This window comes from Carcharhinus amblyrhynchos, chromosome 1 (genome assembly GCF_965287045.1).
Source record: "Carcharhinus amblyrhynchos chromosome 1, sCarAmb.v2.hapA, whole genome shotgun sequence".
Lineage (NCBI taxonomy): Eukaryota > Metazoa > Chordata > Chondrichthyes > Carcharhiniformes > Carcharhinidae > Carcharhinus > Carcharhinus amblyrhynchos.
Window position 1 is genome coordinate 144,956,446 of NC_137324.1, and position 27,506 is coordinate 144,983,951.

A 27,506-nucleotide genomic window follows, 5' to 3' on the forward strand; every position below is an offset into this window, starting at 1 on the left:
GAACCTGCTGCTGTGAGACTTCTGAATGGACTACCCTTGCATCAACTTGATCTTTCCCTACACACTAACTATGACTGTAACACCACACACTGCACTCTCTTGTTTCCTTCTCTGTGATCAGTATGCTTTGTCTGTATAGCGCACAAGAAACATACTTTTCATTATATTAATACATGAGACAATAACGAATCAACATCAAAAAAAGTCGTCATGCGGGGGAGTGTGGAGCTCAGGGGCTTCTCGCCGGGGGGCGGGGGACGGAGTGTCGGGCTCGACGGGTCTCGCAGCGGGGGTGGAGAAAGGGGGGGGGTCAGGACATCGCGGCGGGGGGGAGGGGGGGGGGGTCAGGACATCGCGGCGGGGGGAAGGGGAGTCAGGACGTCGCGGGGGGGAGGGGAGGGGGGTCAGGACGTCGCGGGGGGGAGGGGAGGGGGGTCAGGACGTCGCGGGGGGGAGGGGAGGGGGGTCAGGACTTCAGCGGGGGTGGGGGGGTCAGGACTTCGCAGCGGGGTAACAGTGAAAAGGGTCTGCGCTTCACGGGAAGGGCCTTCAAAATGGGTCGCAGCAAGGGCTCTATCGTGCGGAGGGATTTGGTGTAAGGGCTCCGCAGTTGGGGAGCGGATGTGCGGTCCTTGTGCGCTGGTACTGGAATCGGAGTCTATTCACTCACTGACCTGGTCGATCTGCAGCTCGAGTTCCTCCAGTTGCTGATCGCTCGCGTCCCGTTCCATCTTCGCCACGAATCCAACTGTCAAACCGCGCGCCCAAACCAACCGTCACACCGCGCGCTCGGCCTGACCCAACCCGCGCCTGCACCCAGTACAACTCATTTACATACTGCCCGATTACTATTGTCTCCGTTTTTGATGTTCATTAAAACATGTGTAATTTAGGTTGAAGTAATTACTGAGCACCCACTCAGCAAATCTCGTACTCCTGGCACTTGATTTAATTGTTGTCACTCACGAACAGGATCTCATATATTCAAAAAAAAATTGAACTCTTGTTGCATTTACACGCCGTTGGTTTTTAAACTGGGATGAGATGAGCAAAAACGAATTCGCGGCTATGAAGTCGGACTGGCTGTATAAAGGCACCATTCCCTATATTGCATTCTGGGATCTGCAGTTTAAATGATGTAGAGATGCCGGCGTTAGATTGGGATAAGCATATCTGCAGCCTACCCAGAGCTTCTACGTAACATCCCCCACTTCCCAGGGGTGAACAGTACTTGGCGCGTTTCAGGATACGGGCAACCAATTTAGCTGAGCTCAGGGGCGAAAATCAAGACTTGGATGTAGCCAAGATAACGTGGATAAAGCTTGCAAATGAGTTGAGGTGGTGGGGGTGTTGGCCAATGCTAAGATAGGAACAGGTGCGAAACTCAAATTTGGTCAATTTAATGTTGAAAATGAAGTGTTAATATAAATTCTCTTTCAAATTAACGAAATATGTCTTAAAAAGTACAAGCGTTTTCTTCACTCTGTCTACGGAGTTGCAGCCACAGGGATGTTGAGCTCTTCACAAGGCGGATTGTCACCTATCAGTGACAGTGCTGAGACGTCTGGACATGTGAGCATGCGCAGTGCCGTCGGTGCTCAACGGGACTACAATTTGCAGAGGGCTTTGCATCTTAAGACGCATGCGCACAGGACTGGTGTTGTGACCCTTCGTTCACGGAGCCGGGGGACGAAGGTGGAAGGTTTAGCACGAGGGGGGGAATCGAATCGGCGGCAGTGACCGGGGCTCGAGGGCGCTATCTGCTGTGGTCAGCGAGAGAGCTGTGCAATCATATTGTGGCTGACAGGCTCCGGAATGTGGTCGGCGGGCTACCGGTTTACACAAGGTAAAAAGGTCCCTCCCCTGGCACAATGTAGATCAGCCTCTGACAGCAGAAGTGCTAAGACTGCCTGATATTTAAATCGTAGCCTGCCACGCATGTAGTTTTTAAGTAATATAAATAAGCTTAGTCAAGAGTCATTCCGGTACTGAAGACCACACAGTTGATCCAGTCAATAATGTCTTTCTGAACAATCCAATCAGTCCCATTGCACCGCTGTGGGTAGCCTCAAAAATTCGTGTCCATTCAATTTCCTTTTAAAATCATTGGTCTCTGTATCCATCAGCCTCTTAAATATAACTTTTTTTTGCGATTGCTATGCGAAAAAGTTGTTCTTTGCATCTCTTGCCCAAAACTTTAAATCTATGCCTTATTAGTACTTGTACTAACAGGTAATGGGCAGAGGAGGTTCGTCTACATCTGTTGTATTGGGTGCATCTCTGTCGAGATTGATTTCCCCCAATCTTCATAACAGCCCCAACTAATCCAACCTAACCTGTAGCTAGATCCCTGATCCTTGGAACCATTTTAGTAAATCTCCTCTGCACCCTTTAAAAGACCTTCACGCCCTTCCAAAAGTGGTGACCAGAGCTGGATGCAGTACAATAGTTATGGCTTAGCCAAAGCTTTATACACATGCAGCATAATTTTGCTGCTTTTGTACTTGGTATTTCTGTTTATGAAGCCCAAGATCCCATAAGTTTTATTAATTGCTCACTCAATATGTCTAACCAACTTCATAAATCAATGAACTTGAAGCTTCAGGTTTCTCTAGTCCTATACACTCTTTGGAAAAATGCCTTTGAATCGTTAGTGCCTTCCTTACCCCTTCCGTCAAAGTGCCTTGTCTCTGTGTTAACTTTCATCTGCCTATTCTGTTTGCGTATTTTTGTCCTGTTACATTTGAGTGCTATTGCCTTCACTTTCCATTGTTTTTCAGATTTGTTGATGTTGACATATTTTGAAATTATGCTCAGTATTCCCATATGCTAGTCATTAGTATATATATCAAAAAAGCAGTGGTTCTGGCATTGATTATAGGACCTATCATTGCCCACCATTCTTAGTCTGAAGCCTTTTATACGCTACAATACTTTGTCACACATTTTCTTAAAATTCAAATACACAACATCCATTGAATTCTCTTCAACTTTGTTTGGTGCTTCATCAGCAACCACAGATTAATCAAGCCTGAACTTCCTGTTACAAATCGGCACATGTTTTGTTTAAATTACTTAAACCTCTTCAATTGTATGTTGATTTTTTTTCTCCTGATCTTTGATACTAAAGTATTACCCACCATTTGTGATAAATTGTCTGGCCTACCATCTTTTCTTGGATAGATGTCACAAATGCTACTGTCCCAAGTTCTAGCATCTCCCCTGTATCTAGGGAAGATTATAATAATCTCTTCTGCTGCCTCTTTCTTCAAGAACCTGAGATGCGAGCCATCTGGGCCAGTTGACTTGCCTACTCTTAAGCATGGCCAGTCTTTTCAGTGTGCCCTGCTATTGATTTTCATCCCATCCATTACCTCTAACATCTCACTTCTATCAATATTTTGTCAGTATTTGCTGCCTTATTAAGCATAGATACTAAGTATTCTAGCCTTTCCCTCTGCCTCTAAACATATGTCACTGTTTATACCAAATGGGTCCCATCCCACCTCTTAGTGCGTACTTGCAATTTACATTCTGGTAGAATACTTTTGAGTTCCTGTTTTTGTTATCTGGCATTCTATTGTATTCTCCCTGGAGTCTTATTCCTCTTCAATTCCCCTCTTAACTTACTATTATTTAGCTTTGCTCTTGCATGAGAATTCACCTGATGTGTACTTTGATTTGACTTATTTTCTATCTGCCTGGTCATCCAAGAAACCTTGGCTTTGATCCTTCTGTCTTTTTCCTCATTTGTTCGAATACACCTAGCCTCTATCTGCTGTACCCAAAACATCCCCTTAAAGGTCATCCATTGCCCCATTATAATTTTCCTGTCAGTTTTTGGTTCCATTTTATCCTGGCTAAATCCCCTCACATCCTACTAAGTTGATCATCTTCCAGTTTAGACATTCCACTTTTGATTATCCCTTGTTCTTCTCCATCACTGGTCTAAATCTTATGATAGAATTGTTACTTTAGTCGAAATGTTCCCCATGGACAGTTGCTCCGCTTGGCCTAAGTTATTGCCCAGCACCAATCCAACAATGCTCTTTTCCTCATTGGAGGGCTGAAAACAAAGTTCATGGAAGTTCTCTGGAATATTTTTCAGAAGTTCCTCTTCCTTCCTTACCCTTTACTCTTAACATTATCCCAGTGAATGTTTGGGTAGTTAAAATCCTCAGATGTCACCACATGATAGTTTTAACGTTTTCCTGCAGGTTTGCTCCATCATCTGTCCCTCTTATAATTTGGTGACTTATAGAATACCCTCATTACTGTGACCATACTTCTCTTGCTTCTCACTTTCCAACATACCTTCTCTGATTGATACAGTCTCCCACCTCCCTTTTTGTCCTTTTCTATCTTTTCTGAACACTTTGTACCCCTGAATATTAATACTATTAGATCAAATTCCCACATGGCTATTTGTGCTTGTAGTTCACCAATCTTATTCATCATGATTTGCATTTACATGTGTGCATTTTAAACCTATCCTGTATTCTTCATAGCCTTCTTGGTCTGCTCTTTACTAATAATAAAATAAATACATTAGAATCACAGATAGGCTTACATTAACTCTGCAATGAACTTACTGTGAAAATCCCTAGTTGCCACATTCCAGCACCTGTTACAATACACGGAGGGAGAAAATAGCATAGCCAGTGCACCTAACCACCGCATCTTTTGGACTGTGGGAGGAAACCAGAGCACCCAGGGGAAACCCATGCAGACATAGGGAAAATGTGCAGAATCCACAAAGGCAGTGAACCATGGTGCCCAATGTAGTGCTTCTGTAATACTACCCAGCGCTTTTAATTTGAGTACTTTTATTCCTGTTTTTTACCTCAATAGTATCCATACCTTATTAAATTATTTAATCTCATCATAGCTTAACCTTTGGAGTCCTGGTATTCTAATAAATTTATACTGCACTCTTTTTAAGGCAAATTTATCCTTCCTAAAATATGGTGCATAAAACTGCTCACAGCGCTCCAGATCTGGTCCAATTATGGATTTCCTATAACAGCAGCATGATTTCTATCCCTTTGTATTCAGTCCTCTAGATTATGAAGAACAGCATTCCATTTACGTTTGGATAATTTTTGTGCCTTAATGTTTTAATCGTCTAAGTACATAGTTCTTCAGTGGCTTTTCACCATTTAGAGATACAATGTTCTATGCTTTTTAGGTCCAAGGTGGATGATCCCATGTTTGCCTACGTCAAAATTAATTTGTCACAGTTTACCCATTCACCTTAATGCATCAATATTTCTTCGTAATTTAGTGTTTCCATTTGATGACACCATTTGCAGTACCGTACCATCTTTGTGTCAGCAGCAAATATGAATGAGCTGCCTTCTATCCAACCATCTAAATCATTAATACAGTGGAGGCACAACACATATCCTTGTGGAACACTGCTAATAAGAACTTGCCAATTGGAGTACTTGCTTTTCCTATCTCCTATGCTTCAAGTTCTAAGCCATGTCAATAATTTTCCTTCTGTTCCATGAGCTTCGATTTTAGCTAACAGTCTCTTATGAGGGACAATTCCTCTATCTACTTCAGTCAAGATCTTAAAAAAAATAATGTTTTGCTGCTCATGACCTGCCCTTTACAAACCATACTGACTCTCATAAAAGCAAATTACTGCGGATGCTGGAATCTGAAACCAAAAGAGCTGACGTTTCAAGTCTAAATGACCCTTTGTCAAAGCTTTGACAAAGCATCAGCTTTTTTTCTCTCCTCACAAATACTGCCAGCCCTGCTGAGATTTTCCAGCATTTTCTCTTTTGGATACTTATTCCCAAATAAGCTGAAAACATTTAAGGCATTTTCAGTTGTAGCAGACATGTATAATTTTCCAAATTAAAGACAAAGTTCTCATGTTGAGAGATAGGTAAATTTAGAATTAGGGAGTTCCTTTAAACCACTGATATCAAAACCATCTAGTCCTGTTTTGCCACACTTTATTGCCATAAGAGACAAAGTAGGATCTTCCAACTGCACTTCACCCGAGATCAACAGACTGTTGCATGGTCTGCCTCCGTCCGCTAAGATTCCTAGGATGGGAAAATTCTGTCTATAGATTTTTACAGCACAGAAAGAGGCCCATTGTATCTGCACTGGCCATCAGGCATCTGTCTACTCTAGACCCATTTTCCAGCACTTGGTCTGTAACCTTGTATCCAATGGTGTTTTGAGTGCTCATCTAAATGCTTCTTAAATATTTTGAACGTTCCCGCCTCTACCACTCTTTCAGGCAGTGAGTTCCAGATTCCTGCCGAAAGATTTTTCCTTAAATCTATGCCCCCTGATTATTGACTGCTCTACCAAGAGGAAAAGTTTCTTCCTATCTGTCCTATTTATGTCTTTAATTTTTTTGCTTCAATTTTCAATCAAAGGCAGCATGAAATAAATAAAATTCAATTAGGAAGATGTGAGGAGAAACTTTTTTATCCAGAGGGTGGTGACAGTCTGGAATGCGCTGCCTGGGAAGGTGGTAGAGGCGAGTTGCCTCATGTCTTTTTAAAAAGTACCTGAATGAGCACTTGACATGGCATAACATTAAAGGCTATGGACCAAGTGTTGGTAAATGGAATTAGGTGGGAGGTCAGGTATTTTACATCTGTTGGTGCGGACTCAATGGGCCTCTTCTGCACTGTTATCATTCTAGGAGAACGTTTTCTGATTTGAATAGTGCAGTGAGTGTGTGTCTGTAGTGCTTTCATCTTTTGTGTGCCTGGTTGAAAACATTTACTCTCATCACTCATCCTGCTGCGGTTTCCCCACTGTTTCAGACAAGGACAAGCACCTGCAGTTTACAAAAATACAATATCATTGTACGAAAGATTTATGCTTAATGTGCAGGATCAGGAGGAATGTTTGAAATGTATTAGTGCGAGTACATGCCATGAAGTTGCTGCAGGACAGGATAAGCATTACAGTCGTAGTATTGAAGGCCACTTGAGCTTTATTTAATATTGGTCTGTTTTTTTTTCAGTTTAAGATGACATTTACTCAGATTGTAGATAGAAATTTGGAAACATTTTGCAAAAGTTTAGCAGCAGAATTTGCTGGTACAGAAAGCAAATATTCTGTGTATCACGTTCACGTGCAGTAAATTGCATGTGGTAAGAATTATTTTCTCTATTGTTCATACTATCTGCCTATCATGGCCTGACATAAGAACATAAGAAATAGGAGCAGGAGTAGGCCAACTAGCCCTTCGAGCCTGCCCTGCCATTCAATAAGATCGTGGCTGATCTGTCGTGGCTCAGTTCCACATTCCTGCCCTCTCCCCATAATCCTTAATCCCCTCTCTCATCAAAAACCCATCAACCCGCGTCTTAAAAATATTTAGCGAGGCAGCCTCCACCACTTCAACAGGCAGAGAATTCCAGAGATTCACCACCCTTTGAGTGAAGAAGTTCCTCCTCAACTCTTCTAAACCGCCCCCCTTTGTCTTGAGGCTATGCCCCCTAGTCCTACTATCCTTTCTGAGCGGGAAGAGTCTCTCCACCTCTATCCTATCCATCCCATTCATCATCTTATACGTCTCAATGAGATCTCCCCTCATTCTTCTAAACTCAAATGAGTACAAGCCTAATCTATTCAGCCTCTCCTCATAGCTCAACCCCCTCAACTCCGGCAACAGCCTAGTAAACCTCCTCTGCACTCCCTCCAAGGCCAAAATATCCTTGCGTAAGTACGGCGCCCAAAACTGCACACAGTACTCCAGCTGCGGCCTCACCAACGCCCTATACAGCCGCAGCAAGACCTCCCTACTTTTATATTCAATCCCCCTCGCGATGAAGACCAGCATCCCATTAGCCTTCCTGACCACCTGCTGCACCTGCAAGCTGGGTTTTTGCGATTCATGCACAAGGACCCCGAGGTCCCTCTGCACCGTCGCCTGCTGCAGTTTTTCTCCACGTAAGTAATAATCCTTCCTACCAAAGTGGACCACGTCGCACTTGCCAACATTAAATTCCATTTGCCATTTCCTGGCCCATTCGCCCAGCCTTTCTAGATCCTTCTGTAGACTCTCCCCACCCTCTGCACAATTTGCCTTTCCACCAATTTTGGTGTCATCAGCAAATTTCGACACCCTACACTCGGTTCCCTCCTCCAGATCATCTATATAAATGGTAAATAGCTGAGGCCCCAGCACCGACCCCTGGGGCACTCCACTAGTCACCATCCGCCAATCCGAATAGCACCCATTGACCCCCGCTCTCTGCCTCCTATTTGACAACCAATCCTCTATCCACGCTAACACCCTACCCCCAACTCCATGCCCCCTGACCTTCTGTAATAACCTCTTGTGAGGTACCTTGTCAAACTTTCAATACACTTCATACTCACATGTCACTATCTTGAAAACCAGGTAATTTACCCACACAAACTTTGAAATTGACACAGATTTAAGAAGATAAATAGTGAGAACATAGAACACTACAGCACAAACAGGCCCTTCGGCCCACAAGTTGCGCCGATCTCATCTATACCTACCAAGCCATAGAATTATCTGTAACTCCCAACCCCATTAAATCCCATATACTCATCCAGAAGTCTTTTAAAAGACCCCAGTGAGTTTGCCTCTACCACCACCGACGGCAGCCGATTCCACTCACTCACCACCCTGTGAGTGAAAAACTTTCCCCTAACATCTCCTCTGTACTTGTTTCCCAGCACCTTAAACCTGTGTCCTCTCGTAGCAACCATTTCAGCCCTGGGAAATAGCCTCCAAGAATCCACCCTATCTATTCCTCTCAACATTTTATAAACCTCTATCAGGTCGCCTCTCAACCTTCATCTCTCCAGGGAGAAGAGACCTAGCTTTCTCAACCTATCTTCATAAGGCATGCCTCTCAATCCAGACAACATCCTTGTAAATAGTGAGAGAATGGTTCTTTTTGCTGTTAAATTGACAATCACAGGAAGAATTAAGGTTGTTGGAACATGTTACTGTTTCACTACTATGAGGATAAGTCAGTTAACATCAGTTACTCCATAAGGAAACCTCACCAAACCTGTGCCACCTTTCAATTAGAATAGATCATGATTTAGTTTACTTACATGGTAAGGTTTCCCCAAGGTGTTCTTTCAGGAATTTTTCACAGGAGGTGCACAATGAATGCAGTCGATGGTCACATCAATTCAAAAGGCTTTGCTTGGTGACTGATCAATATCTTAGTACCCGTTTAGCTCCCTAACCCTATATGCTTACTCAATAGAAAGCCATCAGCCTGAATCTGCAAATTCTACACCAGCATTTGGAGAGACTGTTCTGGATTTCAAAGCCTTTATATGAAAATGTGTCTCCTAATTTAGTTCCTCATGGCATTGCTTAAATTTAACATTGTATCACTCTTATGGATACCCCAACCTTATCAGTCTACTAAACATCACTAAAGTGATAGAAGGGAGTTCTGTTAACTAACACTTGCTTAAAAACAACCTGCTGAATGATGCTCAGTTTGTGTTCTGCCAGAACCACTCGGTTCCTGACCTCATTACTGCCTTAGTTCAAATATGGACAAAAGTTCTGAATTCCAGAGGTGAGACGAGAGTAACTGCCCTTAAAAAGGCTTTGACAAAAGGTCATCTGGATTCAAAACATCAGCTGTTTTCTCTCCCTGCAGTAGCTGCCAGACCTGCTGAGATTATGCAGCATTTTGTTTTTTTGCTTGAAAAGGCAGCATTTGACTGAGTATGGAATCAAGGAGCTCCAGCAAAATTGGAGTCAGTGGGAATCAGGGAGAGACATCTTCCATTGTTCGAGTCATGCTTAGTACAAAGGAAGGCGGTTGTCATTGAGGTCGATTGTCTCAGTTGCAGGACAACTGTGTTTTGGTTAATAAAGGGACAGGACTGGCAGCTAAATGTTCCGGGATATAGGTGTTTTAGGCGAGACAGAGGGGAAGGCAAGCAAGGTGGGGGTGTTGCAATACTGGTTAGGGAATGTATTCCAGCTGTACAGAGTGCAATCACCTTGGAAGAGGCACTGTAGGTAGAATTCAGAAACAGGAAAGGGGCAGTCATTATGATGGATGGGGCTGTACTACAGATGTCTTAACAGCCCACAGGAAGTTAAAGTGTGGATGTGTATGCAGATTTTGGATAGATGCAGAAGTAATAGGGTTGTTTTAGTGCTTAATTTTCCTCATATTGACTGGGGCTGTGGGGCCGGTTGGTGAGGAATTTAAGTGTGTCTAGGAAGGTTTTTTTTGAAACAATATGTAGATGGTCTGACTAGAGAGGGGGCGATTCCGGACCTAGTACTAGGAAATAAACCAGGCCAGGTGATTAAAGTTGCAGTGGGGGAACAAGTGGCAAATAGTGTTCACAGTTCTGTAAGTTTTTGGATCCTCATGGAAAAGGACAAGTGTTGTCCTAGGGTTAGAGTGCCAAACTGGAGAAAGACTAACCATAGGCAGGAATTGGACGCTGTTATTTGGGAGAGGCTGAGGATAAATCCACATCTGGCATGTGGGAGTCTTTTAAAGAGCAGTTGATTGGAGTGCAGGACAGGCACGTACCTGTGAAAAGGAAGGATAGGAAAGAGAAGATTCGGGAACCGTAGATAAACGGGGAAATTGCCAGTCTAGTCGGAAAGAAAAAGGATGCAAGTATTGAGGTCTTGGCAACTAAAAACAAATGAAGCATTTGAAGATACAGGGAAAGTAGAAAAAATTCAAACGGGGAGTTAGGAGGTCAGAAAGGATCACAAAATGTCCTTGGCAGATTGGATTAAGAACAATCCCATGGCATTTTACACATATGTTAGAAACAGGAGGGTAGCGAGAAAAAGAGTTAGTCCATTCAAAAAGGCAAAGGAGGGAAATTATGCATAGAACCAAAGGAAGTAGGTGAGATCCTTAATGAGTACTTTGCATCGGTATTCACAAAGGAGAGGGACACGTTGATTGGTGGTGCCTTGGAGGGGTATATAAACCCTCTAGAGTATGCTCCCATTATAAGGGACTAAGCATTAGGTGTATTAAAAAGCATTAAGGTGAACAAATTCCCACGGCCTGATAGCATCTATCCTAGATTACTGAGGGAGAGAAGTGAGGAAATTGCTGGGCTTCTAACAGAAATCATTGTTTCCTCATTGACTATCCTCCTGTGGCCAACGTTGTCCCTTTATTTAAGAAGGGTATGGCCAATGTTGTCCCTTTAGTTAAGAAGAGTAGCAAGGATAACCCTGTAATTATAGGTCAGTGAGCTCGACATCTGTGATAGTGAAACTGTTGAAGAAGATTCTTAGGGATAGGATTATACATATGTGGAACTGAATGGTCTTATTAGCAACAGACAGCGTGGTTTTGTATGAGGGAGGTCTTGTCTCACTAATTTGATTTAGTTTTTTGAGGAAGTGACAGAAACGATGGACAAAGGGCTGTGGACTAGACTGGCAATTTCCCCGTTTATCCACGGTTCCCGAATCTTCTCTTTCCTATCCTTCCTTTTCACAGGTACGTGCCTGTCCTGCACTCCAATCAACTGCTCTTTAAAAGACTCCCACATGCCAGATGTGGATTTATCCTCAGCCTCTCCCAAACAACAGCGTCCAATTCCTGACTGTGGTTAGTCTTTCCCCAGTTTGGCACCCTAACCCTAGGACAACACTTGTCCTTTTCCACGAGGATCCAAAAACTTACAGAACTGTGATCACTATTTGCCACTTGTTCCCCCACTGCAACTTCAATCACCTGGCCAGGTTTATTCCCTAGTACCAGGTCCAGAATCGCCCCCTCTCTAGTCAGACTATCTTCATATTGTTTCAAAAAACCTTCCTGGACACACTTAAATTCCTCACCAACCGGCCGCATAGCCCCAAGAGATTCCAGTCAATATGAGGAAAATTAAGCATTTGACAAGGTCCCTCATCGTAGCTTGGCATAAAACATTAAATCACACAGGATCAAGAGTGAACTAGCCAGATGGCTTGGCCATAAAAGACAGAGTAGTGGTGGAAGGGTGTTTTTCTGAATGGAGGTCTGTAACTATTGGTGTTCCGCAGGGGTTAGTGCTGCAATCTCTGTTGTTTGTAATATATATAAATGACTTGGAAGAAAATGTAACTGGTCTGATTAGCAAGTTTGTGAATGAAACTAAGATTGCTGGAGTTGCAGCCAGTGATGAAGATTGTCAGAGAAAACACAGGATTATAGATAAGCTGGAAAATTGGGAGGAGAAATGGCAAATAGAATTTAATCCTGACAAATACAAGGTGGTACATTTTGGTAGATCCAATTCAAGTGGGAGCTATAAAATAAATGGCAGGACTTTCAAGAGCATAAACACACACAAAAGGGAGTACGAGTCCACAGATCCTTAAAAGTGGCAGCACAGTTGAAAAAGCATTTGGCATGCTTGCCTTCACTGCAGAGGCATCGAGTATAAAAATTGGCAAATTATGTTACCATTATATAAAATGTTGGTTAGGCCACATTTGGAATACTGTGTCCAATTATAGTGGCCACACTACCAGAAGGACGTGGTGGCTTTGAAGGGAGTACGGAACAGGTTTACCGGATTGTTGCCTGACATTAGCTATGAAAACAGATTGAATAAATTGGGATTGTTTTCCCTGGAAAGACGGAGGCTGTGGGGCGATCTGAAAGAAGTTTATAAAATTATGAGGGGGGACATGGATAAAGTGAACAGTTGGAAGTTATTTCCCAGGGAAGAAATGAAAATCACAGGGCGACACAAGTTCAAGGTAAGGAGGGAAAGGATCAATAGAGATATGAGAGGTAAGATTTTTTGGTGGGGGTTGGAATGCATGGCTGTGAGGTGGTTGAGCTGGGTATGTTCACGACATTTAAGACATCTGGATAAGCATGTGAACAGGCGGGACATAGAGGGATATGGGCACTTGGTCTAGGTAGGACAATGTGATCGGCACAGGTTTGGTGGCCGAAGGGCCTGTTCCTCTGTTGTACTGACCTTTGTAATGTCCTTGCGTAACCATCTTAGAATCATAGATCATCAGCTGCTTCATCAATTGGTTAGGTCTGTCTCTGACAGAGCGTTGACTACTTTCCATTCTGCAATTCTCCCATTGCTCTTCATTGAATGCATTATTGCTTTAAGACTGTCAACTTTTATTTCAGCTATTAGTATTTGCTGGGTCTATGTATTTGAAGTCTTGGTGTGAATCCTGGCCTCCTTTTTTAACCTTTAAAGTTCTCTCCTACTGGCAGAAAGCCCTTCCAGTGATCTCTGCAGCTTTTTTTCTTTCCTTTTGATTGCATGGAGAATCCATTCTCTTTCCTCCCCTGATGTGCCAGTTTTCATTGAGAGGGGGTTGATGTCATCTCCCCCACCCCACACACACACACACACACACACACACACACACACACACACACACACACACACACACACACACACCCTCTTTGCAGGCTTTGCTGTTTTCAGGAACCTAGAGTCTCAACCTATTCATTTTGCAATGCTTTCATGACAGTTCCTGCAGGCCCCTGGGCATTTACTCCTAAAACACTGTTCCCTGTAATCTATTTTCTTCTTTCTTCAGCAGCATTTTTTTTTAAAACTTGAGTCCCACTTTTCCTTCAACTCAAAATCACAGCTCTTGCTTCCGTTTTTCCCTGCTATATATTTCTAAACTCTTGGACAGTACCGACCAATCCAGGCTGGTTCCATGTCCTCAGGGTCAGACAATATCTCACTGGGTCTGTTTGCCCAAAGACTGGTGTGTATTTTTTTTTCCTTCAGACTTTGATGAAAACAGGATATTCAAGTGTCAGGCCGCAGGCAGTGTTCCCATAATCTACTTTATTCTCATCACCAATGTAATGTTATATGCTCACATGCTTTGTCAGGAACACACAAGATATTTACTGACGGGAAAGTGTTTACAGTGCCCGGCAGTCCCCAACTGTGCTGGAGCAGCCAAACAGCTGCCCCAGTCCGTGCATGTCTGATGCTTTCTGCCCAAGGTAAGACTTCACCCCTTGGATCCCAGTTGGCCTGTCAAGCCAGGTGACCCTCTTATGCTGTGTTGCCTTTAAAGGGACAATCACCACAATTGCTATCTAGAAGGATAAGGGCAGCAGGTACATGGGAACTCTATCACCTGGAAGTTCTCCTCCGTGACTCGCCATCCTGACTTCGAAATATTTCATCATGCCATCACTGTCACTGGGTCAAATCCTGCAACTCCCTCCCTAACATCACTGCGCATGCCTACACCATACGGACTGCAGCAATTCAAGGAGATAGCAGATTATCACCTTCTCAATGGTAATTAGGAACATGCAACCAATGCTGACCTTATGAGCAACACGCACATCCCCACAAATTAATTATTTTAAAAATCTGACTGTCTGCAACCTGCACTGCCATGTTTTATCATTAAATTACTTGTATTATTTGTAAGTTTTTTTTCTTTTTCTACACAACAAATGTGCACTAAGCAATGGATGAAATGTTTAAATACTCGGCTACGTCAAACTTCCATTACAAATACTGAAGTTAAAGGGTAACCTTTCTTTCCACTTTGTACCAAATTCCTGACTAGCTGGCTGGCCAGCGATCGGGAGACCAGCAGTGCGAGGCCACTGCGCATGCGCCAAACTCCGCTACAACAGATCAGCACATGTGCAGTGGCCCACTCAGCACTATGCTGCCAGCTCTTCCAGTGGGAATAAACTAACCCCCCATATTTTCAGTGTTAATTTCTCTGAGGCACTCTGCAGTGCTCAAAGTATGGGAGATTCATTTTGAAAATCCCACTGAAAAAAACAGCGGGAGTTATTCCAATTTTTAAGCAAATTCGGCACTTAGAATTTCTTTGGGAGAATCCTGGCCCTTATTTTTGCTCTACACCTCTAGTAATTAAACCAGGGATCCCATACATTTATTCAACAACCTTTTCAAGTCATTTTACCAGTTTCAAAGATTCACCCCCAGTTCTCGCTCCTTTATTTCATATTGCCTTGCCTCCTCATTACTATTGGAATTTGTCACTTCACACTTCTCAGCACTACATTTCATTTGCCGTACGTCTGCCTATTTAATTAGTCTGTCTATATCCTCAAGTTGGTTATTATCCTCCTCATTCACTGTTTGCAACATGCCATCAATACTTTTGAAATGATGCCCTGAATACATAAATCCTTCACATTAACATATCAAAAAGAGCAGAGATTCTAAGATCCCTGGGAAAAACCATTGCGTGTCTCCCGCCAATCTGAAAAACAACTGTGTCCTTCTTTCTATTTATTTTAATCTGCATAGCTTTAATAGTCCAAAGAACTTGAACTTTGAATGTCCATCCTTACCTCCCAAGGGCACATGAAAACTTTGAACTGGCACTATCTTGTGTTTGGAAGCCCCCCGACCCCCATACTTGAACTCAGCAAAATCAGCCATCCTTCATTCTCATATTTTTATGCTTTATTGTTCCTTGGCCTTTTCCATAACTGTTCAAAACCTGACCATATTACGATCACTGTTTTCCAACACCCCCCGCCCCCCAACCCCGGCTCCCCCTCCGCTGTCTCCCCCCCACAATGTTTCCTCACTGAAACATGCTTCATTTGCTCCATTTCATTCCCCAGAACAAGATTCAGCACTGCCTTTTGGGCTGCCAACACACTGATCGTAGAAGTTCTCTTGTGTACACATTCAGAATTACTGTTGTTTTGCTCCTTTACACTGTTACCATTCTGGTTTATATTAGGGTAATTCAGATTTTCCATTATCCGCTTGTTATTTATTTGCCTGCATGTTTGCTCCACTGTCTTTTTCCCACTTTGGCTTATTGTATATACCCAGTAGTAAAAACTCCTCTTGTTATTCCTTAATTCTAATCAAATAGCCTCTTTGACCCCTCAACTACATTATTTCTTTCTAGTGATGTGATTGGAAGTGGGAGGTTTTTGAAAGTTATTTTCAGTGCTTCTCTCTGCCTAATGCCTGGACAAATGTAGGGTAAAGGTTGAGGACATCAGATATAGAGCCAGTGTAAATAGCCTGCTTACCACAAAATTATCGAAAACCATAAGGGCAATACCTACTGCTCACACATACTGTGGTGTACAAATAGATGTTTTGAAAGCTACAATTAAACAAAACGTCATTTAAATCATTACTAAAGGCAATATTTCATAAAGTACACATTCTAATATCTGCATATTTGAACTTTGGAGTCCAAAAAAACCATTTGTTGTCTCACTACTCTGATTGAAAGTGTGTCAAAGGTTAGTGTTACTGTCTGACTTTTAAGTTGGCATAGTTGCAGTTCAGAATGAATGATTTTGAATTCAACAGCGGATACAAGAACGACTATATGTTTTTATTTTCTTCATGTAGATTTTAAATAAATCAAACTTATTTGTTCTTTAGTGAAATGATTCAATGTTTGAACTGGCTAACCTGCATTTTGTTTGTACTTGGAAGGAAAATTACTGAAATACCTAAAATACTGACAATTTACTTGGAATGTGTCTTGTTTCTGCAATGACTCAAAATATTTGCAGTTCAAGCAAAAAAATTAAATTGATTTGAAGTTTTAGCATGTAAATTCAGTAAGGCCCAGCAACCCTGCTACGTGGGGGCCTTGACCCCCATATGGGGGGAGGAAGGTGGAAAGAGTGCAAGGGCGGCAGGGAAGAGAGAGAGGAGAGAAGACAAGACTCAGAATTTTATGTAGTGTGAGATTTCCCAGTTCACCACATTGGGAGGAAACTCCTCCAAATAGCGGGATATTCCAGCTTTGACAAAGGGTCATCTGGACTCAAAATGTCAGCTTTTTTTTTCTCCTTATAGATGCTGCCAGACCTGCTGAGATTTTCCAGCATTTTCTCTTTTGGTAGTGGGATATTCCCTTTAGGGAGACAGTTGCACGATAGAGTTGGGCTCGCTGCTCTGGGAAACAAATCTGAGGCAGTCACATGGTCACATTGTATTTAAGTATAGTTCTCAACTCTTGGGTACTGTCTTACTTAATGAGAATTGTAGGTGGGCTCAGAGAAGAAAATAATTGCAGAACCTTGTTAGGTCAGTAAGGTGACTTCTGATATACAGGTACGTATGATGTGTTCTGTAATTTGTTTAGGAAGGATAGGCGGGAGGAAAAAGTGGGGGGGGGGGGGGGGGCGTAGCTCTGCTGATTAAGGATAGCATCAGGGTGGTAGCAAGGGATGATATTGGAGCCAAGGAGCAGAAAGTGGAATCGTTGTGGGTAGAGATTAGGAACAGCAAAGGGAGGAAGACGCTGGTGGGTGTTGTCTATAGGCCCCCGAATAACGATCTGGAGGTGGGGCAGGCTGTTAACGCGCAAATAAGTGCGGCGTGCAGGAATGGGACGGCCGTAGTTATGGGGGATTTCAATCTGCATATTGATTGGTCGACCCATGTTGGACACGGTGGGCTCGAGGAGGAGTTCTTGGAATGCTGCCGGGATAGTTTCCTTGAACAGTGTGTGTTGGAGCCGACGAGGGAGCGAGCTATCTTGGATCTGGTGTTATGTAATGAGGCGGGTAGAATTTGGGACCTTGCGGTGAAGGATCCTCTTGGGGAGAGTGATCATTGTATGGAGTTTCTGGTGCAGATGGAGGAGGAGAAAGTGGGTTCCCAGACACGCGTCCTTTGTTTGAACAGAGGGGAGTACGGTAGGATGAGAGAAGAATTGGCGAATGTGGACTGGGGGAGCGTGTTGGAAGGTAGCTCTGAGGAGCAGTGGAGGATCTTTAAGGAGATCTTTCTTGGTGCTCAGCAGAAATTTATTCCGATGGTCAAAAAGGACCGTAGGAGGAGAGGTAATAAGCCGTGGATAACGAAGGAGGTGAAGGAAGTGTTAAATTAAAAGCGGAGGCGTTTAGAGTAGCTAAGAGTAGTGGGCGAGAAGAGGATTGGGAGAGGTTTAAATGTCAACAAAGATTGACAAAGAAGTTGATAAAGAAGGGTAGGAGAAACTATGAAGCTGGGCTAGCGCTTAATATAAAAAAGGATAGCAAGAGTTTTTATAAACATATAAAAAGGAAGAGGCTGGCTAGGGTGAACGTTGGTCCCTTAGAGGATGAGAAGGGGGACTTAGTGGTAGGGGATGGTGATATGGCTGAGGTCTTGAATAACTTTTTTGTTTCGGTCTTCACGGAGGAGGACGTGAATAATTTGCCGGGTGTTAGAGATGGAAAGGTGGTAGGACTGGAGGGTCTTAATGACATTACTGTTACTAGAGAGGCGGTGCTCGACAGACTGGAGGGGCTGATTGTGGACAAGTCGCCAGGACCGGATGGAATGCATCCGAGGGTTCTGAAAGAAATGGCGGAGGTGATAGTGGATGCCTTGGTGGTTATTTTCCAGACGTCACTGGATTCCGGGGAAGTGCCGAAAGATTGGAAAACGGCTAATGTTACGCCGTTGTTTAAGAAGGGTGCCAGGCAAAAGGCAGGAATTATAGGCCGGTTAGTTTAACGTCTGTTTTTGGTAAAATGTTAGAATCCGTCATCAAGGAGGAAATTACGAGGCATCTTGAGGGGAATTGCATGATAGAGCAGACGCAACACGGTTTCGTTAAGGGGAAGTCATGTCTGACAAATTTACTGGAGTTCTATGAGGATGTGTCTAGGGCGGTGGATAGAGGAGAGCCGGTGGATGTGGTCTTTCTGGATTTTCAGAAGGTGTTTGACAAGGTACCTCACAAGAGGTTATTGCAGAAGGTCAGGGGACATGGAGTTGGGGGTAGGGTGTTAGCGTGGTTAGAGGATTGGTTGTCAAATAGGAGGCAGAGAGTGGGGGTCAATGGGTGCTATTCGGATTGGCGGTTGGTGACTAGTGGAGTGCCCCAGGGGTCGGTGCTGGGGCCTCAGCTTTTTACCATTTATATAGATGATCTGGAGGAGGGAACCGAGTGTATGGTGTCGAAATTTGCTGATGACACCAAGATTGGTGGAACGGCAAATTGTGTGGAGGGTGTGGAGAGTCTGCAGAAGGATCTAGATAGGCTGGGCGAATGGGCCAGGAACTGGCAAATGGAATTTAATGTTGGCAAGTGCGAGGTGGACCACTTTGGTAGGAATAATGGTAGGAAGGATTATTACTTACGTGGAGAAAAACTGCAGCATGTGACGGTGCAGAGGGACCTCGGGGTCCTTGTGCATGAGTCGCAAAAACCCAGCTTGCAGGTGCAGCACGTAGTCAGGAAGGCGAATGGGATGCTGGCCTTCATAGTGAGGGGGATTGAATATAAAAGTAGGGAGGTCTTGCTGCGGCTGTATAGGGCATTGGTGAGGCCGCAGCTGGAGTACCGTGTGCAGTTTTGGTCGCCGTACTTACGCAAGGATATTTTGGCCTTGGAGGGAGTGCAGAGGAGGTTTACTTATGGCGGGGCAGGCTCGAAGGGCTAGATGGCCTACTCCTGCTCCTATTTCTTATGTCCTTAACCAAGCCCAGATTCTCTACTCAACATTCTTGTGTCAGCTGATAGCATGACTAATCCACCAGGTTAGGTGGATTAGTCATGGTAAATATACAGGGTTAGGCCTGATTGAAATGCTCTTTCAGAGTCGTGCAGACCCAGTGGGCTGAATGGCCTCCTTCTGCACTGTTCTGTGGTTAATATTGCACTCTTGACACAGCTATTGAGTCTGCACTGACTCTCCTGAAAGAGCATTTTAACAAGGCCCATCCCTGTGTATTTACCATGACAAATCCATCTAAGCTACAAATCTTTGGATACTAAGAGGCAATTTAGCATAGCCAATCTATCTGACCTGCACATCTTTGGACTCTGGGAGGAACCAGAACACCCACAGGAAACCCACATGGATGCAGGGAGAACCTGCAAACTCCACACAGTCATCCAAGAGTGGAACTGACCCCAGGCTCCTAGCATTGTGAGGTAGCAGTGCTGACCACTGTACCATTATTTAAGGTAATTGTGTGAATACATTAAAGAACTGTATTTTAATTTGCTTTTCTTCTTCAGTGCACAGGTGTCTACATTTTTTGAAAACTGTTCAGAAGGAATCTCTTTCATCCTTGGTGTGTATTAAAAGATGCATTTCCTCCTCTTCAATGTCCCATATCACTACACACTACACAATCCACCCTCGGGATAAAGATCCAAGATGGGAAGGTAACTGTCAAGAATGTTGGATTATTGCACTGGAAATTTCTTTGGGGTCAGTGTCAACAGTAACACTAAAAAGTAGATCTTATGTCCCTATAATCTGAAATTTGTCCTTCTCTGTCCAGTATAAGCTCAAATGATAATAGCATAATCAAAGTGGTAATAGTAAACTCTTACACTGTATATTAGCTGCAGAAACATATCAGTTGCCACTGTATGATTTATCTCCTCATGAGCAACAAATAAGTACCCCACTAAAAGACTGTAGCTAATATAAACAGATAATGCAGTGAGAATATATCTTTCCTTGCATTTCTCAATACTAAGAAAAAATAACTCAACTCCCTTTTTGTTGGAAGTGTTTAACCATAAGTTTGTTTAATTTTAACCTCCAACAAGCCTGCTATAATCCAGAATAGTCTAACGCTGCAAGAACTTTAAAACTAAAGTACTTGGTAAATTACAAATATGCTGTCTGCCTTTTTGTATGTTATGACTCTCTTAGAGAACTTCCATTTAACTCTGTGAATAAAGTCTGCACATCAAGCTAGCAATCAAGATTCCAGCTAATAAGGGCGTTTCTTTTTTTCCCAATGAACTCTGAAGGTTTTTCCTGAAGGCAATGCATTCATTGCTTAATAATTGCGTAAGATGTTTGGTGGTCAATTTGTTGGTATTGTAATGATCTTGTGCCTTTTAAGGAATATGTTTAGAATTCAGCTACGCTTTGGTGTCGATTTGTTTGAAACTAAGCATCTCACAGGCTGAGACTGCAGGATAATGATTGATTTTAGCTGGGGATATGTTTGTTATAATCTGCCAGGGGGAATTAGTTCAAATCGTAGCGTGCTCGCGTTGCATATAAGAGTTAGTGAGATCAATGCCTACTTTCTCCATTTTGATTTAGGGATGGCACAGTAACACAGTGGTTAACATGACGCTGGTTAGCACTGCTGCCTCACGTCTTTAAAAGAAAACATCAGCCCAAGCAGACACTTTTTTCTGAGTAAGATGGGCAATAAGTGCTGGCTAGCCAGCGACGCTCATGTCCCACAAATGAATAAAAAAAATTCAGGGACCCAGGTTCGATTCCTGGCTTTGATCACTGTGCAGAGGCTGCATGTTCTCCTGGTATCTGCGTGGGTTTCCTCCGGGCGATCCAATTTCCTCCCACAGTCCGACAGACATGCTGGTTAGGTGCATTGGCCGTGCTAAGTTCTCCCTCAATATATCCAAACAGGTGCCAGTGTGTGGCGTCCAGGGGATTTTCACAGTAACTTCATTGCACTGTTAATGTAAGCCTACTTGTGAAACTAATAAATAAACTTAAAATTAATGCACTTTTGCTTACTTGGTTTTTCTTCTGAGTTTTCAGAGTAAGGGTTCGATTTTGGGTTGATTCACAAAGTCATGTACTTAAAGGAAGGAGCTAAGCTTACAGGGACAAGCAGGCAGCTTCTGTCTTGTCCTGAAAGAAGCAAAAGCTCGCTCTCTGGAGGCTGCTGTTTTGGGCTATCAGACAGGTGTCTGTCTGTCATTCCCTTGCAGAATGTTAACAGTTACAAGCACATAAGCCTGTGTTATTTGCTAACCAATTTTGAAGAGGGATTTTAAATCTGTTGAGAGGAATATTGCTTGAATTTCCCATAGAATCCTACAGTGCAGAAAGAGGCCCTTTGGCCCATCGAGTCTGCACCGAACACAATCCCACCCAGGCCCTACCCCCATATCCCTACATATTTTACCCACTGATCCCTCTAACCTACGCATCCCTGGACACTAAGGGGCAATTTCTTAGAATGGCCAATCAACCTAACCCGCACATCTTTGGACTGTGGGAGGAAACCAGAGTACCTGGAGGAAACCCACGCAGACACGAGGAGAATGTGCAAACTCCACACAGACAGTGACCCAAGCCAGGAATCGAACCCAGGACCCTGGAGCCGTGAAGCAGCAGTGCTAACCACTGTGCTACCGTGCCGCCGAATTTGAACTAATAGAAATAGATTAGCAGTATCTTAAGTATTGTTCAAATGTTAAACTGATTCATGTGAAATATTATAACTATATTGTTAAACTTTATTTTGATGAAAGCTTTCTAGTATCAGTAGAATCATACCTGAAGTGAACCACCTTATCCTGATATTAATGCCAAAGCAATTAAGGCCCAGTCTAACTTCACAATATACCTTGAAGTTTCTGATCCACATCCTAACAGTACTTTATCATGGTGATCAATTAACATCTCAGACATTTTTCTCCACATCAACTTTTACTGTGTAAACCAAAACTTGGAACTGGAGAATTTTTTTTTATTCATTTGTGGGACATGAGCATCGCTGGCTAGCCAGCACTTATTCCCCATCTTGATCAGAAAAAAGCATTTGCCGGGTATTAAAGATAGAAGGTTGGTAGGAGTTGAGGGCCTGAATGCGATCACTGTCACTAGAGAGGTAGTGCTTGAACGACTAGCGGGACTGATGGTGGACAAGTCCCCAGGACCGGATGGAATGCATCCCAGGGTTCTGAAGGAAATGGCAGAGGTGATAATAGATGCCTTAGTGATTATTTTCCAAACCTCACTGGATTCCAGGGAAGTGCTGGAAGATTGGAAAACGGCTAATGTTACGCCACTGTTCAAAAAAGGTAGCAGGCAAAAGGCAGGGAATTATAGGTCGGTTAGTTTAATGTCTGTTGTAGGAAAAATGCTTGAATCCGTTATCAAAGAAGAAATAGCAAGGCACCTTGAGAAGAATTGTTTGATAGAGCAGATGCAGCACGGATTCGTTAAGAGGAAGTTGTGACTGACAAATTTATTGGAATTCTATGAGGATGTGACTAGTGCGGTAGACAGAGGGGAACCGGTGGATGTGGTGTTTCTCGATTTTTCAGAAGGCCTTTGATAAGGTGCCGCACAAGAGGTTGCTCCAAAAGGTTAGGGGGCATGGAGTTGACGGTAAGGTGTTAGTGTGGATAGAGGATTGGTTGTCTAATAGAAAGCAGAGAGTTGGTATCAATGGGTGCTATTCTGATTGGCGGTTGGTAACTAATGGGGTTCCCCAGGGATTGGTGCTGGGGCCTCAACTATTTACCATTTATATAGATGATCTGGAGGAGGGGGCTGAGTGTAGGGTGTCGATTTGCTGATGACACGAAGGTAAGTGGAAAAGCAAATTGTGTGGAGGGTGTGGAAAGTCTGCAGAGGGATCTAGATAGGCTAAGTGAGTGGGCGAGGACCTGGCAGATGGAGTACAATGTTAGCAAGTGTGAGGTTATCCACTTTGGCAGGAATAATAGTAGGAGGGATTACTATTTAAAGGGCGAAAAGCTGCAGCATGCTATGGTGCAGAGGGACCTGGGGGTCCTTGTGCATGAGTCGCAAAAACCCAGCCTGCAGGTGCAGCAGGTGATCAAGAAGGCAAATGGGATGCTGGCCTTTATAGCGAGGGGGATTGAATATAAAAGCAGGGAGGTCTTGCTGCAACTGTACAGGGCACTGGTGAGGCCGCAGCTGGAGTACTGTGTGCACTTTTGGTCGCCGCACTTGCGCGAGGATATTTTGGCCTTGGAGGGAGTGCAGAGGAGATTCACTAGGCTGATACCGGAGATGAGGGGGTTGGACTATGAAGAGAGGCTGAATAGACTGGGTTTGTTCTCGTTAGAGTTTAGAAGGATGAGGGGGGATCTTATAGAGACGTATAAGTTAATGAAGGGGATGGATAGGGTAGAGGTAGAGAGGTTCTTCCCACTCAGAAAGGACAGTAGGACTAGAGGGCACAGCCTCAAGATAAGGGGGGGACAGTTTAGAACAGAGTTGAGGAGGAACTTCTTCACTCAAAGGGTGGTGAATCTCTGGAATTCTCTGCCTGTTGATGTGGTGGAGGCTACCTCGCTAAATATATTTAAGACACGGATAGATAGATTTTTGACAGACAAGGGAATTAAGGGTTATGGGGAGAAAGCGGGAAAGTGGAACTGAGCCACTTCAGATCAGCCATGATCTTATTGAATGAAGGGGCAGGCTCGAAGGGCTAGATGGCCTACTCCTCCTATTTCTTATGTTCTTATGTCTGCTTGAGCTGATGTTTTCTTTTAAAGACGTGTTCTATACAGTTCTGAATGTTAACTTGTTTTACGTTGAATCTAACATTACAAAAATACAATTTTTTAAAAAATCTATTTTACCACAATAACAGAGAGCATTGACTCTTTTTCAGTGCTATTTAATCTACTATTGTGCTACTGTTTTATAACAGTTGGTTTTGTTGCTCCCATGCATAAGGACTGCTGCTTAATGATGACTGAATAAGTTGAATTTGTTTTTATTACTTGGACTGTCAAATTATTGTCAGCAATTGAGTTCTGCAACTCACCAAACAACAACAACAATTAGTAGCTTTAGAATCTTATTAAGTTTGGTCAAAGAAGTAATTTGAAGTGTGTCTTAGAGGAGGAGAGAAGAGAGATTTAGGGAGGCAGTTCCTGAGTTTTAGTGTTACGAATGTTGGACTTACAAAATGGTTGTTTTAAAATGCCTCCTTTGACTTGAAGTAAAATTAGGAATTCAGGAAGTGCCCCAGCTCAGAAACATGCCTAAGAGGTCTGAGAGCCATAAGGATGGAACTCAAACAGAAACCGATTCTTAGTTGTAACGTCTGTACACAATAACTCAGAAAAGGGACACCTGCTTTGAGACATAAAGAGAGAAATCAAATATTGTTGTGAAGAGCAGAGAAGGATTGTTTGTGTCAAGGAGCAAGTAGGATGCTTGTGGGACATAGTTTTCTATTCAATAGGAAGGGGCATATTTAGGACATGGGAAAGAGAGTTTTAAATAACCTGAAGTTTGTGGGAGCAGAATCTGGCAACCTGGCTGGTACTGCATGAAAATAGCCATGTCAAGAGTTTACAAAGGCATGGGTGAGAGTTATAGAATCACAGAAACCCTACAGTATAGAAGAAGACCATTCGGCCCATCAAATATGTACCAACCACAGTCCCACCCAGGCCTTATGTGGTAATCCCACATATTTATCCCGCCAATCCCTCTAACCTGTACATCCCGGGACACTAAGGGGCAATTTAACATGGCCAGTGCGCCTAACCCGCACACCTTTGGACTGTGGGAGGAAACCACAGCACCTGGAGGAAACCCACGCGGGCACATGGAGAAAGTGCAAACACCACACAGACAGTGACCCAAGCCAGGAACCAAACTCAGATCCGTGGAGCTGTGAGGCAGCAGTGCTAACCATTGTACCACCACGCTGCCCAGTTTTTAATAGATAAGCTAAGGCAAAGTCAAAATTGGAGGTGTAAAATAGGTGGCCTTAATGAGGCTAGCAGAAACCTCATCCCTAAGCCAAATATAACACAAGATTACAAACTATATGGTGGTTCCTCAGATGTTTAACAGGGAGAGCAATGGAATTGGTGGTGAGGGAGCAGAGTTAGAAACATGGAACCATAGAAAATTATAGCTCAAAAACAGGCCTTTTGGCCCTTCTTGTCTGTGCTGAACCATTTTTTTGCCTAGTCCCACTGACCTGCACTTGGACCATATCCTTCCACACCCCTCTCATCCATCAACCCGTCCAAGTTTTTCTTAAATGTTAAAAGTGACCCCGCATTTACCACTTTATCCAGCAGCTCATTCCACACTCCCACCACTCTCTGCATGAAGAAGCGCCCCCCCCAAAATATTCCCTTTAAACCTTTCTCCTTTCACCCTTAACCCATGCCCTCTGGTATTTTTCTCCTCTAGCCTCAGTGAAAAAAGCCTGCTTGCATTCACTCTATCTATACCCATCAAAATCTTATACATAAATCTTATATCAGTTGTGACCAAAGATAATGACTTCCATCTTCCAGATATTTAATTGGAGGAAATTTCTACTCATTCAATACTAGGAGAGGGTTTCAGATTTCTGTGGCATTGGGATCAGAGGTGGGGTGGTGGGAGCTATACAAACTGGATGGGTTACACCTGGGCAAGACAGAGACTGATGTTCTTTAAACTAATATGGCAGGGGGATGGCATCTGATTTAAGGGTTCGGAGCAGGGGGAATCAAAAACAAGAGGAAAAGACAGCAAGGAGAATAAGAAAAGTGACAGGCAGAGAAATCAAGGGCCAGAGTCAGATAAGGACTTGGTTAAAACAAAAGTAGGAATGGGACAAGCAGCATTAAAAAGGCTCACCTTAAAGTTTTGTACCTGAACGTTCGGACATTTAAAACAAAATGGATAAATTAGTTGTGCGGATAGATGCAAAGTGATATGATATAGTTGGCGTTACAGAAACATGATTTCAAGGTGATCAAGGATGGGATCTAAAGGGCTGTTAAGTGTTTATGAAGGATAGACAGAAAGGAAAAGGTGGTGGAGTTGTATTGTTGATCAAAGAAGATATTGATCCGATATTGAGGGAAGGTATTAGCACAGACAATGTGGAATCTGTATGGGTTGAGATAAGGAATACCAAAGGGCAAAAGACACTTGTGGAGATGGTATACAGACCACCAAACTGTAGTGGTAATGCTGGAAATAACATTAAACAGAAAATCAGAGATACATGTGTTAAAGGAACACCTATGATTATGGTGACTTTAATCTGCATTTGGATTGGGAGAGTCAAATTAGTCATAGTACAATAGAGGAGGAATTTCTAGAGTGTCTACGGGATGGTTTTCTAGACCAATATGTTGAGGAACTGGCAAGTGAACAGGTAATTTTGGACTGGGTATTGTGCAATGAGAGGATTAGTTGGTAATCTAGTTGAGAGAATCCTTGGGAATAAGTGATCATAATATGAAAGAATTCTTTGTTAAGATGGATAGAATCAACTTCATTACTGAGACCAGGGCCCTGAGCCTCAATAAAGGTAACTATGATAGAATGGAACATGCAGGACTGGGAAACATTACAGAAAGGAAGGACAGGCAATGACAGGCATTCAAGAAATGAATAAGTCAACTCCAAAAGTTGTTTATTCCTATTTGGCGTAAGAGTGGAAAAGAATCTGTGGCCAAATCATGGCTTACAAGAGAAATTAAAGATAACATTAGATTCAAAGAAGAAACATACAAATTAGCCCAAAAAAAAGCAATAGACCTGAGAATTGGGAGAGTTTAAACTGCAGCAAAGGAGGACAAAAGGATTAAGAAGAGGAAAATAAGAGAATGAAAGTAAGCTAGCACAAAACATAAAAACTGACTGTAAAAGTTTATATAGGCATGTAAAAAGATTGACAGAAAGAACATGCATCCATATTATGCTTGTTTCAGCTAAACAAAATAAGTGTTCACCATTCATTAGTTCATTCCTCAGGACAAAGCCTTGGCCAATCAGAGTGAAATTATCTGGTTTAAGTTTCTAACAATATTTGGTAATTCA

General features: G+C 43.1%; 1 protein-coding gene across 1 annotated transcript in view; it reads left to right on the forward strand.

Annotated features, from left to right (window-relative positions):
* The first annotated feature begins 1,627 nt into the window (after window positions 1-1,627).
* The window catches only part of etfdh (electron transfer flavoprotein dehydrogenase), a 71,778-nt gene continuing 45,899 nt past the window's right edge, over window positions 1,628-27,506 (forward strand). The window contains exons 1-2 of the mRNA XM_080193474.1: window positions 1,628-1,846; window positions 19,970-20,119. Coding sequence (XP_080049600.1) covers window positions 1,816-1,846; window positions 19,970-20,119 — 181 coding nt within the window. The 5' untranslated portion in view covers window positions 1,628-1,815. The remainder of the gene's footprint in view (window positions 1,847-19,969; window positions 20,120-27,506) is intronic.